The 16,811-nt window shown below is 35.8% G+C and overlaps 2 protein-coding genes across 2 annotated transcripts in view; both read left to right on the top strand.

Moving 5' to 3' along the window:
• The window catches only part of LOC150106077 (uncharacterized), a 103,958-nt gene that overhangs the window by 14,308 nt on the left and 72,839 nt on the right, over nt 1–16,811 (top strand). The gene's annotated exons all lie outside the window — the stretch shown is intronic.
• LOC150106079 (uncharacterized) overlaps nt 11,611–16,811 on the top strand; it is a 31,896-nt gene continuing 26,695 nt past the window's right edge. The window contains exon 1 of the mRNA XM_090393910.1: nt 11,611–11,711. Coding sequence (XP_090250036.1) covers nt 11,625–11,711 — 87 coding nt within the window. The 5' untranslated portion in view covers nt 11,611–11,624. The remainder of the gene's footprint in view (nt 11,712–16,811) is intronic.

Raw genomic sequence — 16,811 nt, 5'->3', positions numbered from 1 at the left:
AATGACCACCTCATATTGGCAGGGGAATTCAACTGCACTCTGGATCCTGCAATGGACAGCAAACAATGTCAAGAACATCGACACTCACTAGCTCAGCTTCTCCAGGATGTAATAAATGACTGCAAGCTGGCTGATACCTTCAGACTCTTCCACCCACATGAGAAAGTGTTCTCCTGGAGGGCCAAATGTGGTCCTACCAGTCTTCTATACCATGCACGGCTCGATAGAAACTACACATCTATGCACAAAATACCCTACGTAAGGAGAGTCGCATACCATCCATCTCATGAATCAGACCATGGTTCCATCCTTCTGAGCATTTGCATGACTGGACACACCAGACACAAAGGAGGAGCATACTGGGTATTTATTAACAGCCTACTAGAGGATAGAGATTATCTCAGAACCTTCAAATACTATAATCTAAACTCTAATCAGAGATATATCTACTTCCCAATCAATTTCCAAGTGGTGGTCACTCTTTAAATCCAAAGTTAGGGTATTTACCCCAAAATATAGTTACCAGACGAATTTAAAAAAGCATTCAGACCTTAAAAATCTGTAACAACAACAGCAGTTACATCATCCGGAATCTGAGGAATACCAGTCCATAGAAGTAACCATACAATATGCTCACACTGCAAGAGGAGCACTAATAAGAGCACGACGCAAACACATTAATTTCGCAAATGCACCCACAAAGTATTTCTTTTCACTGGAAAAACGCCAACGAGAGTGCACCACTATATCTGCTATAACAGCAGATAGTGGAAACATCATAGAAAATCATGACGAAATCCTCTTATATACCTTGGAGTACTACAAAAATTTATACCAAGCAAACTCAACATCTATGGATGCCACGAATATAATTCTCTCCGATGTGAAAAGATTCTCACCAGCAACTAGGCTTAACACAGATCACCCCATTATGCTATACGATTTGACACTGCCTGCACCTCCTTACCTAAAGATAAATCTCCTCGCATAGACGGGCTCATCACTGAATATACCAGTTCTTCTGGGAAAAACTTGTACCTATCCTCTACAGAGCATATGTCGACGCCAATACCAATATCTTCCCACTCTATATGACAACATCTGTTTATTAAACTTATTCCAAAGCAAGGAGACTCGACGAACTTAGGAAACTGGAGACCCATCTCCATCATAAACACCGACTGTAATATAACATCAAAAGCCATTGCCAACAAACTTAAACCCGCTCTGAACAAACTAATAAATAGGAATCAGAGCTATTCCATTCCTGGACGATCTATCCAAGAAAACTTACACCTCATAAGGGATCTCATAAGCATAGCCAACAACAACAACAACAACAACAGTGAAACAATAGTTCTTGTAACACTATACCAAGAAAAAGCTTTCGACCGCATTGAATACCTATTCGGCTTTGGCTCAGGCATCATTCATTCTTTTAAGATGTTGTATGACAAAGCACACTTTTGAATGAAAATAAAATAGACTTGCCATAACTGTACCATACAGCAGAGATATTAAACAGGGCCGTCCACTTTCCGGTCCTCTTTATACAATTGCCATTGAGACCCTTTTTGTGTAGATTAAGCATGCTGCTTAGGGCATTCCGTCCTAAACTTTCCTACCAAACCTTAACCCTGACAGCATATTCTGATGATGTTACAATTATAGCCCCCAAAGAAGAGGATTTCCATAACATACAAACAGCATACCAACAATACCAAGCAGCCTCAGGAGGAGCCGAACTAAACGCACATAAAACCACAGGACTGTGGTGTGGCAAATGGAAAAACTAAACCGATTCCCCAATGTCTGGTCACTGGTCCACAGAGGGAAACAAATACCTGGGGATTTGCCTAAGAAACGCGATTCTTATGTGGATAAGAACTGGGAAACACTAAATAAAAGTTTTTATTTAGTGTTTTATGATTAGAGCCTCTGCCTCAACAAGAGAAAGAACAATAATTGTTAACCAAACAGTCACCACTGTCCTTTGGCATGCACTAAGGATTCTCATGCTACCAGTGCAATTCATCAAACAAATAAAGTCGACCATCTATCGATTCATATGGAACAAAACAAACTTACTCAAGCTGTGTACTTCTCTCAAAGATCGAGGACAAAACTTGACCTCCATTGATAACAGGATAACAACGTTCCGCACCAGATTTCTCCTTAATACCCTACAACAGGATATAGCACACAAATGCACCACTGAATATATTTTCACTTCTGCCACTAGAGGTCTCTCTCTCTCTCTCTCTCTCTCTCTCTCTGTGTGTGTGTGTGTGTGTGTGTGTGTGTGTGTGTGTGTGTGTGTGTGTGTGTGTGTGTGTGTGTGTGTGTGTGTGTGTGTGTGTGTCTCCACAGTCTTAAGAATGACAACAGCGCACGTGCCAATGAATTAACAAACTTCTACAAAGATGCCCTTCGAAGATGGAAGAAGCTAAACTCCAGCACACAGTGAAGACAGCATCCCGTCCTGAAATCCTCATGGAACCCATCTTCTACAACACGATGGTAAGAAATCGGATCACACCGAAAGAGATTTTCTTTCCTCCATGGAGCTGGCGAGGGTGACGATCTTAGGTGACATTCTTTCTCCGAGCCTCACCCTGCGCTTTCGTAAATCGCTCGAAAACCTGGAACACGGGAATCAGGCTGAGCTGATACATACTGTGAAGGCAGCTTTTCAAGCCGCTATGCCTGAGAGCATAACGGAAGAAGGACGTAGCCTTCCTAACCCGGTGCTTATATTTCTGATAAAAACTAATAATCCATGGCAGAAACATACACCCAGCAACACAAACAAAATGTACAGCACTTTAACACAACAGTCGAACCAAAGAGATTTATTGGAAAATCCTGCATCATCCCACCAAACACTAATTCAGTGGGACCTCCCATATCGCACAAGAGCCAGCAAACCCGATGCAGATATTCTGTGGAGAATGTGGCACAATGTATTACCCACTCCAAATATATTACTAAAATTTTACTGTTGTCTCAGTTAATTGTCTGTTATGGTACCGATCAGGAACAGTCCGGCATATCTACTTGGAATGCCCACTCAACATCCAATTAATCAGTTTGTCTCGGGAAACAACAGGTCTCACCTTTGGTAATCTTCATACAGAAGAGGGGTATTTCAGTCTCGTCCATGAAAAGTCAAATAATCATTCATTCGGCAATTAACTTTTCATTACTGCGAAAGCGATAATATACAGCTTCCACCTCAGACATACAACACCAGACAGCACAGCGACTTCACAGAGAGAGGAAGCTGACCAAATCCTTGCAGCCTTCAAACAAAAGGTGAAAAGTCGGATCATACAAGAGCATCACCACCACAGGCAAAACAACACCTTAGATTTTTTCCACCAAGCCTGGAATCCACGGAATCAACTCCTGGCTGAGCAGGGCGACTGCATCATAGTCCACTTTCCAACATAGAAGTGACATCATTCCTCCCCCAAATAAAGGGGGAAGAAAGAGTTTTGTGCTTAACAGTGCGAAAATTAAGCAGCTATCACTCTCATGTAAATGGATAATATTGTCCTATAGTAACTGTTATGTTCTTCCAAATACATGTCAGATTTTATGTTCTTATACAGTATCATGTCAAAATAACTGTTAATGGCTTAAATTTAAAAAAAAATGTAATCCACCTTATAACTGATATTTCGATGTAACATACCCCAACAAGAGTATGAGTATGTAACCTCTCTGCCTGACTGCAGAAAACCAAAAACCGGTTAATCCTGTACATAGATTGTTATGTTTACAATAAAATAAAAATAAATAAATAAAATCTGTGTTTTGGGAGACGATAGAATATTTCCATTTGATACGATTTTAGCATAGGATTCTGAATTGACTGACCTGTTTTCCAAGTCCATAGCTCTAGTGAACTTTGCTCTTCTTTCCTGATCCGAAATCGTAGGGGTCTTTGTTTTGCTGAGTCCGTGGTAGTACAGGAATGTGCGGAGTCATGGCAGGTAATCCTTCGCCAGCGATAGCCGCAGGTGAGGAGTGCAGATGGCGAAGAAGGAATTATGGCGTCGAAATTGAAGATACTGTATATAGGAACTCATACAGCAGGAGAGGAAAACTCATAAATCACTCATCACTACACTCACGCGTAAACGACTATTATGAGTGGATATCTATCCACCCATACTAGTTATCTATGAAGTGGCCTCCGACGACTTTACTCTAAACATGGCAGACCACATGATAGATAATTGCATTTTCCAAAAATAAGTTCGTTCTCTGTAACAATTTAATGGTAAGAAATATATAATTTTAGCATCGACAAGTAAGGAAGTAGTAAAATAATTATATACAAAGTACCCACGATATCACTGCAAAAAAAATTGAGGAACTATTTTATGCAGCGTAAACCTATTGTACGAATGGTAAGAAAAAACGTAAATGTAGCTTATTCTGATACTTCCAAGATAACCTGAAATATGTATAAATATCACAGATAATGGCTGTTGCTGAGAGGATATGATTGTATCTATGGAAGTATCATATTCAATATCGCTTTATGCTGATTAGACTAGATTGCCTTTCCCTCCATCCCACCTCCCTATAAACAGTAGCATTTTGAATTTACAGTGTTCTTTATGAAAAGAGTTTGTCTAAGGGAATCTCCATGGGATTTATGTGAACAATGCCGAAACACATCTATGTTACCTTCACTTTTTCAATAAAAATTACCAACAACATCATTGCATAGTATTGCTGGTGCAAAAATATTATTCATAATTTATGTACTTTTTTATACTCAGTTGTTTAATAATGGAAGTTTGCCAATTGCAAATGCAATAGTCCCCCTTTATTGGATAAAGAGGTTAAACGGGGACAACTCTATTTGCAATTGACTGAAACCGCAGATAGTACCAAACCGTCTCTATACATACATATCTAAGATAAAGATAATACAGTTATTTTTGACCACAAGAACTATAAGAGAGAATGAATGACTATTATTTCGGGTTTTTTTTTTTTTTTGATAAAATTTATCTAGTTTCGCCAATATACAATATATATATATATATATATATATATATATATATATATATATATATAGAAGAACGCGTACATCACACGCATAGCGCGTGTATGATCTACTAGTTACTAGTTGCTATGTAGGAACCTTCTGTAGTTGGCAGCAAAATTAAATTTTGGCATGTCGAAAGATCTAATGAGGGTCTTCCAGATCTCGGGCAGAATCAACCTTGGTTTCTATTTTGCTTTTGTTCTGAACGGAGAACTGTTGCGGCTTCTTTTCTGATTCGGGAGCAGAAGTCCTCCTCTAAGTAGGGTATTGAGCTTTTATCGCATTCTATAATATGGTTAGTCCTAGCAAAATGAAAGACTAACCCCGATTTGCCTTATACCTTTACGTCCCATTGTTGATGGTATTAATTCAACTACCTATTTATTATCTAAATACCTTGCAGGTCTCCTCAAAGCACACATCCGCAATTCAGATACTTGTACACGAAATTCACAACATTTCGTGGAGAAATTAAAAACCATCTGCATCTTCAGTACAGATCCTCTAGCAAACCTGGATGTTACATGTTTATTCCCCATCATTCCAGTAGAAGAAGTGATCGACATTTTAGGAAGCTTATTCCCTCAAGACATCACTTCTTTGTTCCATCATTGTTTAACATCTAACTTTTTCCTTGGAATAAAACTATTTATCAGCAATTAACAGGTCTTGCAATGGGAAGCCCTCGTTCACCACCTTGTGCGGATCTCTTTATGGAGAAATTTGAAAGTAAAATTTTATCTCAACTAGGCCTTAAACCCACAGTTTGGTGGAGATACGTTGATGATATTTTTATTGTTTGGAGAAATATGGAAAAGGATCTGTTCGATTTCCATAAACAAGATCAACTCTTGGCATCAAAAAATTAAATTCACTATAGAAATCGAGAAAGATAAGAAATCACCATTTCTGGATATTTTAATCAAGAAACGAATAGATAGACGTATCAGCCGTACACTTTATCGCAAACCTACCAATACAGGTAGATACTTGCACTTCACTTCTTCACACCATATTTCTCAAAAATTTATCATTGTACACATGCTAAAAAATAGAGCCTCTCTCCTTACGACAGATGATAAGGACCTCAAAGATGAACTATCCCTGATATCAAATAACCTTATAAACAATGGTTATCCTAGAAAATTGATCCACAAGATACTTTTCTGTGACCGCCCCACAAACACAGCCTGAAGATATACATTATAATTCCACTGTCGTGATTCCATATACTGGGACAGATTCCAATAAAATTGCTACACTCCTCAAGCTACATGGAACACGAGTGGCGTTTAAACCTGCACAGACCATTCGCCAATTTTTACGATCTCCGAAAGACAGTCATCCATTTTCTAAATATGCCGGAGATTACAACATCCCCTGCTCATGCGGCTTGAACTATATTGGCCAGACTTCAAGAAGTTTTGAAATCAGGAAAAAGGAGCACATAGGAGACGTCAATAATAATAGAGAAGACAAATCGTGGTTAGTCTTTCATTTTGCTAGGACTAACCATATAGAATGCGATAAAAGCTCAATGTCCTACTTAGAGGAGAACTTCTGCTTCCGAATCAGAAAAGAAGCCACAACAGTTCTCCGTTCAGAACAAAACCTAAATAGAAACCAATGATTGATTCTGCTCGAGATCTGGAGGACCTTCATGAGATCTTTCACCATGCTAGAATTAAATTTTGCTGCCAAGTACAGAACGTTCCTACATAAGAACTAGTAGATCATACACGCGCTATGCGTGTGATGTAAATGCAATTGTGTTCGGTTCATTTTATGGTTTTAGTGTAAACAGTTTTAGCGTTTAAATGTTCTTACTTCTTTATATATATATATATATATATATATATATATATCTTAACCTCATGAAGCTAGCAGCCACAGGTTGGTGAAACTAGTTGGTATAACTTAGTTTAAAATAAATTTTATCAAAAAAAAAAAAACGAAATATTAGTCATTCATTCTCTCCGATATGTATGATAAAGTTCAATTTATAAATTAGGCACAGTATGAGATTAATAACAATAACTACAATAATAAATTAAAAATAGAACAATTATAACAACATACTGTAATAAAAGTTATCTGAATGTGAATGGAATCTTATCAACCTCTGCATACTTTTTTTTTGTTATTATTTATTTATTATTTTACGAAGTTGAGAACTTTCACCTTTTCCACTTAAAAGTAAGCACTTTACGACTTCTGTTTGGCATATTCGAATTGCCAGCTTCGCTACTCTTGCGCTTTGAAGACATTATTACATAAAATAAGGGTTACTTGAACACAAGCACTTCGATACCGCTACAGTCAGTCTGATAACCGAGAATTACTCAGAATTGCACGCAATTTAAAACATATGAATTGTCTATTACTAAAAGAAAGAGTCCATTTCAGTGATATAAAATTACATCGGCAAAGCGGATATTAGAGCTAACATTATTTCAAACCAGAATGTATGTAGAAGTTATGAAAGTTTCGTAGTTACAATACAACCGAGAATACAATCCTTGGCATCCCGAGTTGCCTTATCTTGCACCACTTGATTTAAGTAGCTGAGGTAACTCGGGGATGCCGAGAATTGTATTCTCGTAAGCTCTCGGGTCATCTTACGAAACTTTCATAGTTTCTACAAACATTCGACTTTGAAATAATGTGATCTAATATGCACTTTGTCTATGTCATTAGCAATTGTTTCAGTTCTGGAATTTTGCATTTAATATTTTCGGAACGGGGATGACCACGGATAATTGAAACCGCGGATAGCCAACCCTTGGTAAAGGGTAAATGTAATAATTAATTACGTTGTTTGATATTGAACTGATAAAATTTTCTTGCCTCTTCCGTGATTGTGTAACTTTTATTGCGACCATTCTTCTAAACGGGGTTTAATGTGCAGTCTTTCTTTTGTGGATTCTGAGAAATAAATAAATTAAATGAAACATGGAGTACAGAACGCAGCTCAGAATATTTGTGTATTGGTTTAAAGTGGCTTCGGTTACAGAATGTTTGTACCTATTGCATTTAGAGTGAACTATTAATTAATTAGTGTATTATGATACAACGGCCATGAGTCATGAGTCCCATCCGACCAGTACGGCAAGATCTTATGAAACTCTTGGTTACAAATTTTTGTATGTATGTCAACTGCGTTTGTTCTCCTGGTTGAGGAAAGAAAAAACCCTCGTTTCTGCAGTAGTTTCTGGAAGAAAAACCTCCGCCGCTTTAAGAGATCGCATTACTCACCATTTGAATTGAAAACACCTGATAATGGTTTCTCACATCATAGACGGAACTCGCACCAGGGTTTTTTTTTCACCAAAGGGCTCGTTTATATCAACTGAGCCATGGACGCTTTACGGTGTGCATTATGGCCATTCGCAAATCCTATCCTATCCTATCCTTCTCATCCGCCTAGGACGGGTTGAATTCCCTCCTAATGAGGGATTACTAGTGTATTAATGCAACCGGTTCGCCACTCTTGTTTTTGTGCACGCGAAGACCGGCTAACTTGGCTATGGCTGATGAAGATCCTTCAGTTCCTCACGTCACGGATGGGAATCGAACTAGGACACTCCTTCCCCAGGCATATGATTGCGAAGCACAAAGCTACTAGACTAACCGCGCGGACATTCGCAAATAGCAAAAAAAAATTAATTATGCAACTAATTTAATTCTTAAATGACACATTCAATAAAATTATATCGCAGATCTCTCTTAATCTTTATCAAGGTTTTTTAAGTGCACATGTCTGATAGATTTTATTTGCCCTTCTAATCTAAATCAATCTATGCGTCATTGATTATCAGTTAACGTATCTTAGTATTTCAGGCATTGCCACCTTAATATCTATTCGACAATCATCAGCTTAATACAATACTTTTAAAGATAAGGTTCAAAAGGTGGCACTCTTGTGGTAAAATTTGCAATATAACGTGAAGTATTCTGAAAGTAGTGCTTTCACAGAGTTGTTTCGTTGCGGTAAGTACATTCGTTTGGAAGTTGTTTGAATATTTGAATACGTAGAGAAAAAACAGTAATCATAAACGCGTTGTAACTTCCTCCAGTAATTGGTACCGATACAGAAACTTTCTAAAATATAGGCATTTAATGATTTCTAATTTAAAATTGCATGCATCAAACATCGAAATTGAAATATGCTGAAATTATTGTAAATTTTACATATTTATAACTAAACTTAATATATATTTATTGAATATGTTACATATTATATGAATAAATAAAATATAATTTTGTTCGTCCATATTCATTCCAGTAATCTCTTTATGTGAATTTCATTGAAATTTAGTATTTGTTTTCTAAAAAAAGGCAATGTGGCATACAATCACATTTTGGTTTCAATCAAAGCCGTCGATTATATATTGTAAAGTCTCCTGTCACTTTCGAAAGAATCATAAAAAATTGGGTTTTTATTGTAAAACAGAATATGCCTAAGTGGTTTCAATTTTGAATCATTATTACAGGCTAACTTTGGCTAATAACTCGAAAGTTCTTATTACTAATTTCTACTGTCTTTTAGTTTTTAAAATTAGTCGCAAATTCAAAAATGCATGCTGAAAATTCTTTGTTTCTTTTTTTTTCTCTCGCTAAATTATGTTTTTAGTAGAAAATCTACTTTACTTTATTCTTTCTATATATTCTGCAGATTATTCACCAGAATGTATTTACAAATATGAGATTGTTTTTTTTTTTTCAGTAACAAAGAGATGGTATAATTTCCTTTTTAATATTTTCTGGTATATCAATAGACGGACAAGATGGATACGCAGGAAAATGAGAAAGAAACAAAAAAAAATTGAATCAGATATAATTTCACGTAAAGATAATCAGATAGGTAAAATTAAACTTTTATCTATCTGATTCAATCATAAGACATGCGATTCATGTTTTAAGTTTTATGTTACTTTGGGTGCAGAATTAAATATAAAATAAATGAACATAATTGAAAAGCAGAAGGAAAAAGAAAAAACAAGGATTGTAGTTTTAGTAGTTTCTGGTAGTTTTGGTTCTGTTGTTGAGAAGGATGCCTTCTAATATATCGTTATTTATCAAGAGGGTTTGTCCGTTTGCTTTCATTTTTTAAAACGGTTTGTTGAATTTTTGTTTGTCTCTGTAAATAAGTTTTCATATAATGTTTTGTACCATCTAACTTGAGTACACTTCTCCAGTCTGTGTTCTTAATGAGATCAATATTTAGCTATATATAAAGGTAAAACATATTTTATCATTTATAGCGATACCAGTTGATTTTTCATGGCTGATTAGTATCTCTAAAAACAAACAGTAATCAAAATTTCTTTTAATTTTGATGACTATATAATAAATCTAGTGCGGGTTCTAAGAATTATTCAAAGTATGTTGAATATAATAATTTTCCTTATATTTCATCTTTTTTTTTAAAAAAAATGTTTAACAGTGCAACAATGTTATCATAATATTTAAACTGGCATCAACCATTAGTAATTTTTAATTTATAATTAAGAATGGAAAAGATAATTAATTTCTAGAGTATTTCTGCATGAGTCCTCAAATTCCTTTTCCAAAAATGAAGTTGAATTTGGGAAAGACAAACAATTTTGAAGTATCTTGAAAAATCTTGATCCAAATTTTATTATTCAAGCACTGAAGCTTAGTGTCGTATTTCAAATTTACTTATACGATGCAATTTTATACGATCATTACACAAATTACCAATTTTTTTAATATTACAATGGATAACACAATGTCCCGATAAAGTGAAATGAATAGCAATGAGTTAATCAATTCTTTTTTATGTTTCATTTTCATACACAAAATTATTTATTTTCATTTGCCTCAAAATTACAAAAATTTGTGGAGGTATAGCGTGTTAATACTATTTTATTTTTTGGTTAAGGTTTAAAATCAGGAGCCGTTGCTCTAGAGATCAGAGACGAATCTTTTTCCTTGCCAACAGGCCATCAATAACAGGTTATAACCTCACACCTAAAGACATACTCAAATGATTATGTTCCAGTATGAGAGCCCACAATTTGCCAGTTTATGAGTGGAGATGCTATCCACTCAACAAATCCGTCGCATTTTATTATATCCTTTGAAGCGTATAGATATTGAACATAAGGATAATTCTTGGCTTTTATTAGATCTTTAGCACTGTGCAGAAAATCAGCTTTCCTAGAACAGTTGAGGTTGGTTTCTATCGCCTCAAATTGTGACCACAACTCTGATTACTGAATGATTGAAAGAGCTCGGAAATATACTACAACTGATCTTGAGAGCTGGCTTCCTAAATACCTAATCCTACGCATGGTAGCACAAACGAATTTTATAGCATTTATTCCCACTAATGATATTAGAAATCACTTTTTGTATAAGCGCTTTCAATTGTTTTAGACCTTTCATTGATAGAGTGAAAGTCATTTTAGAATATAATTTTATATATATATATATAACGCTCTTTTATTATTTCATGAATCAAAGAAACACCTTACTGCTTGAATAAGTGATGGAGTGTCCATTCTGCAAGACGGAGTTATGTCAAATTAATATGAAGCAACATTTTGCAGAACTATGTTCCAAAATGCCAAAGGAATGTGAATATTGTCTAACGGCTCGTGAAATTAAAGAAGGCAAAGTTAGTATACCGCTTAGTTATATTCAGATGTTTTTTTTTTTATTTCATACGTTTAATATATAAAGATATAATTTGTTAATATGTTGAAACACTTTACATGTCATTGCGGTTTAATTTGAAGTCAAATTATCAAATAAGACACGTCACAAAAATTAAATAAAATTTGGGGTTTTACTCAGTTATGTAAAACGTTATTATTACGAAGAGGGTGGGGGTATGGAAAGTTCTTATAAACACCTAGAACAAAAAGGATATTAAAGCAACTGATAAAGTTACAAGAAAGAACATAAAAATATAAGAACATCAGTTACATTCATAACTCTGCTACTAGTATGTTCACTTGTGGTTATATCAGTTGCTTTAATATCATTTTTGTTCTAGGTGTTATCAGAACTTTCCCAGATTCCCCTTGTACCTTCCAAGCATTAGTTCTCTTTCACAGTGCTATCCTGATGCATATCATACAGAATCGAATGCTAATAAAGATAGTTTCCTTTCTCTGATCCACCATTTTGTTTTTAATCTAACTGTCAAACCAGTAATTAGTGTTTAATATGCATTTATTCAACTGGTTATTCCTCAAATTGGATTTGACTGTTCTATCTGGTTGCGTGTCGAAAATAGTTGGGATCAGTTTCAATCGGGAAAAGCAGTTCCAGCATATGACGTGATTATGGTTTAATTCAGTACATACGGGATCTACCAACGAAAGTAATGAGTTTTGTTTTTCTTTTTTTTATCGCGACAATTGTCTGAATTGCTCAACTCACGATTGCCTAGTATGTTAGAGTGAATTCCGCTCTTTGTAGCAGTACCATTTTCTCGTAAGCAGGGCAAACACCTGTCGAGTTAGTGTGTTTTTAGGAAGTGCATGTTGGGTGCTTTCGTAAAGAAAATGGAGATGCGGAATCTTGAACAACTTTGTGCAAATTACACATCTCCATTTTCTTGATTAAATTTTGTGTTAAATCGTGCTATCGAAATGTTCGATAAAATTATGCCGTCGTAGGGTAATTGATCTCTGTCACGTGCTAAAATGTTTAAATGGCTCAAGATATTTTTTGAAAGTTTGGATCATGTCATGGTCCTGGATGGACCATAGCCTGATCCAGCGAGAATTATTACCTCCTGTTGCGAGTGTCAATCAAGTTTAGTACAAGCAAATCCTTAACCAGTTGAAAACACTCATATTAGATATGCATGTAGGGACTGCAAATGATTAGATCTTGCTTCACGACAATGCGCCTTCTCATTCCATGCAAAAATGGAAAAAAAGAAAAAAGAAAAATGTATTCCAGTGTTGGAACAGCCACCGTACTCGCCCGACTTCTTTCCATCTGACTTTTTGATTTTCCCAAGCTCAATAACAAACTGAAAGGTACCTATTTTGAGACTGTATAAAAAAATCCAAAAAGCAGTGACAGAAGGGAACTTTTAATCCTGTTATACGTACCGCATGGAAGGAACGTTAGAACCAGTGCATTTCTTGCTGGGTATGTGTGGAGGGGAATTATATTGAAGGCAACCACCTTGTATCAAACTTTTAGCTGAATACACGATTTTGTATGAATTTTATCTCATTAAGTTTCTGCTAGACCGCCTAGTACAAATTGCGTGGGTCGAATCACACATTACCAGACGGTCCACATTCATTAGGTAGACTTGTAATCATAGCAATTGTCCCTCGTTTAGAAACCTCTGTCAGTTCTCTACAGGTTACTGTGAAGTCTCCTGTTAGTTACCTAGCATTGAAACGTAAGTAATTCGAAAGTATTTATGGCCTAATTGGTTTTAGCAACAAAAAATGATTTTATCTTCTGCTGAATGCACTTTGGAATGAACACAAATTTTTATCCTTATATCACATGTTTTCACATGCTTGTGAGCATGTGACAGAAGGAACTCGAAGTCAAAGTGTATTAGAATCTGATTAAAATGTCAGAGGGGGTTTCAGTTAAAGACGTAACTATTCTGCCTCTGGGAAGTGGTAGTTTATGAATGTTCCATTCAGAAAAGGTTACATCTTGAACTACAAAGCAGGAAATTATGACCACCTGAGGGGTATGCTGCGTTCTGTGTCATGGTATCAGTTTTTGGATGGGAAGGATATCAAAAGTGTATGGCAAGTGTTTACAAAATTCTTAAATGATGCGATATCAGAATTGCTCCTAGAGTTCAAAGAATAAATAAAGTAGGAGTAAAATGGACGTGTGATTTAATTCAGCAAGAGATTCATAAGAAAATGATTATGTGAAAGGAATATCATATATAAAAGGATGATGTTAGAAAATCGTTCCAGAAGAGCAAAACAGATCTATCGAAAAGCGTCATTAACTATATTACGTGAGAAATATAAACTACAAGGTGTGCACTGAACCAAGTTGATTCATTGTATCTTGATTTAATTGCATAGATGCTCACCAATGGTTTCGTATAGATATTATGATCAACGCTACATTCAACAAAACTTATGTAACCTCCAAAACAGGCATATCAAGAAAATTAACGCTTCGTGCGAGAAGATTTTAAAATCGAGACCTACCCTACCCGATGCTGAGTTATTTTTTAATTTTTAGAATCACAACTTGACATCTTAATAAAGGGTTCAATTTTGAGGTCCCGCCGGAGCATATTTCTAAAATATATATTATGTGCAAAGTGGAAAAGTGCCTTTGCTTTTACGTGAGTAGAAAGAATATATGGTAATCCCATTGCACAAGGGTGGAGCAAAGGCCGATGCATCCAACTATAGACCAGTCAGTATCTCAGAGTGGTGGATAAGATTTTGGAAAAGTTAGCTCGTATTCAGAAATATGTTCACAGAATCTTTACTTTCCAACATGGGTTTACCTTTGGAAGGTCATGCTTTAGAAACTTGCTCATCTTCTATAATAATGTACTCGGTGAGTTACAAAGGTTACATCATAATACTTTCGGATTTTGCTAAGGTTTTGACAGAATACAGCATGGAATACTGTTGCATAAATGGAAGAATATGGGATTGGATTATAAGCTGTTGGCATGAATAAGAGGATGGCTAACCGACAGATATCAAAAAGTGTTATGTATGTATGGGGTATGTGAATCTGCAAGAATGAAGGTAACAAGTGGTGTAAATGAAGGATCAGTCCTTGGTCCATTGTTATACAATCTATACATTAATGACATTGGCAAGGATTTGACATGTGAATTACAACTATTTGCTGATAATGCAAAGATAGGTAGGGCAATCAGGAGTGTTACTGATATGAGTACCTGCAGAATGTTTTGAACAGGCTGGAATTACGGGCTGACGAAAATAGAGTTATTCTGTGATTGAGAATCCCACTCAAGTGCACGACTTTACATTTATGTTAATAAATGTAAGGGAATGTAATAAATTAGTAAATATCAGAGAATATTGGCAATGATAAAACAAACTTTGACATGTAAAGATAAGGAAGTCATTTTGCCTATTTACAAATCCTTGATAAGATCTCACTTGGACTATTGTGGTCAGGTCTGGTCTCCTGCTTTCCGTTGTGATTTTTATATAGTGGAAACAGTGCATAGGAGAATGTTAAAAATTATATCAGGATTGAGGAATACTTATTATAAAGACAAATTGAGAATTTGTAGACTGCAGACACTAGCAAACAGGAGAAAGAGGGGTGATATGATTGAGACCCACAAACGTCTTAAAGGATCATACAAGATTTCAGTTGATGGAAGTTTTCAATTTATGGAGGGTGAGGAAAGGACAAGAGGCATCCTGGGAAGCTGAGAATGGATGCTGCTAAGAAGGGGGTGAGAGCTAAATTTTTCGCTCTTCGTGGTGTGTGATTGAAATGGATTGTCATTGGATGTTATGAGTGCAAGTAGTGTGAAGGAATTCAAGAATAATTATGATCATGGAGTGTGTAGTATGTAGCCTCTCTGTATAAGTCCCTGACTCCCTGGGAATCTCATTTAATAATAATAATGATAAGAAAAAGAAGAAGATTGAAAGCTGCGATATGAAATTATTTGTTGCTCAGTTTAAGTAGAAGTGGTATGAGGGGGTTTGATGGTAGAAAATTTGGTATAAGAGGAATGTCCTGCATTTGATTATATCTAGCAACAGAGCTTCAGAAATTGTTTATTGGGGGTGAGACCTAATATATAGTGACTCAAGAAAACTAGATCAGAATGAGAATGATGAGAATGTATTAAAAACAGCAAAGGAATGCAAACACGGTAACGATGTTTCAATGGGTTTTGGATTTCAATCTTTGGTTTTCGAACTTTCTGAGTATGTGTGGGAACAGGACAGAGAAATTTGGCAAGCGAAGCCAATCAAATTGCAGATGGAAATGTATGAAAATATCAGGAGGTTACTTACTGTCTATTCACAAATGCCAGAAGCATCATGAACAAATGGATTATGTTTGTTTACTTCAATCTTAGGCAACAATGCTGAATACAGTGTTGCCTAAGATTTATTGCATTAGTGAAATTTGGCTCTCAGTGTTATGCACAGTACGGTGTTGAGTTCGAGTATACAGGGGCATAGCATTTTCAGGAAGGACAGAAGAATAGGAGAGGAAGGGTACTTGTAATGATATCAGATGATTTAAATCCGGTTAGAATTTTTAAAAAGTGATATAAGTAGGAACAATATTAATAACACTGTTTCATGCAGCTTTGCGGCTAATAGTGTGAAGTCGACTAACATCATCATCATCATCATCATCAACAACAACAATGGGTCCAACGCCCGAAGGTGTCTGATGCCATCTTGATATGATTCTTCCATTGCATTCTATTTTGTGCAAGACGACTCGATTTGTGTATAGAGTTTCCGCTCCATTTGACGATGTCATCACCCCATTCCCTGTTTGGTCTTCATTTTTTGTTCTTTCCTTCAATCATCCCAAACAGCAGCATTTTTATTTTCCTCTCATCGTTCATTCTACATATATAGCCAAAGAGACGTAGTTTCCTTTTAATTATTTTCTGTATCAGGTTTTCTTTTGGTTGTATCCGTCTAGAGATTTCCTCATTGTTCACTTTCTGGATCCAGCTTATTTTCAATATCTTTCTATAGCACTGGAAAAAGTTGATTTCAAAATATTCGATGAA

Source organism: Typopeltis vanoorti, chromosome 6 (genome assembly GCF_054136105.1).
Source record: "Typopeltis vanoorti isolate ZY-2024b chromosome 6, IOZ_Tvanoo_1.0, whole genome shotgun sequence".
Taxonomy (NCBI): Eukaryota; Metazoa; Arthropoda; class Arachnida; order Uropygi; family Thelyphonidae; genus Typopeltis; species Typopeltis vanoorti.
The sequence above is the reverse complement of the archived record's forward strand: the minus strand, read 5'-3'. Positions and strand labels throughout refer to the sequence as shown.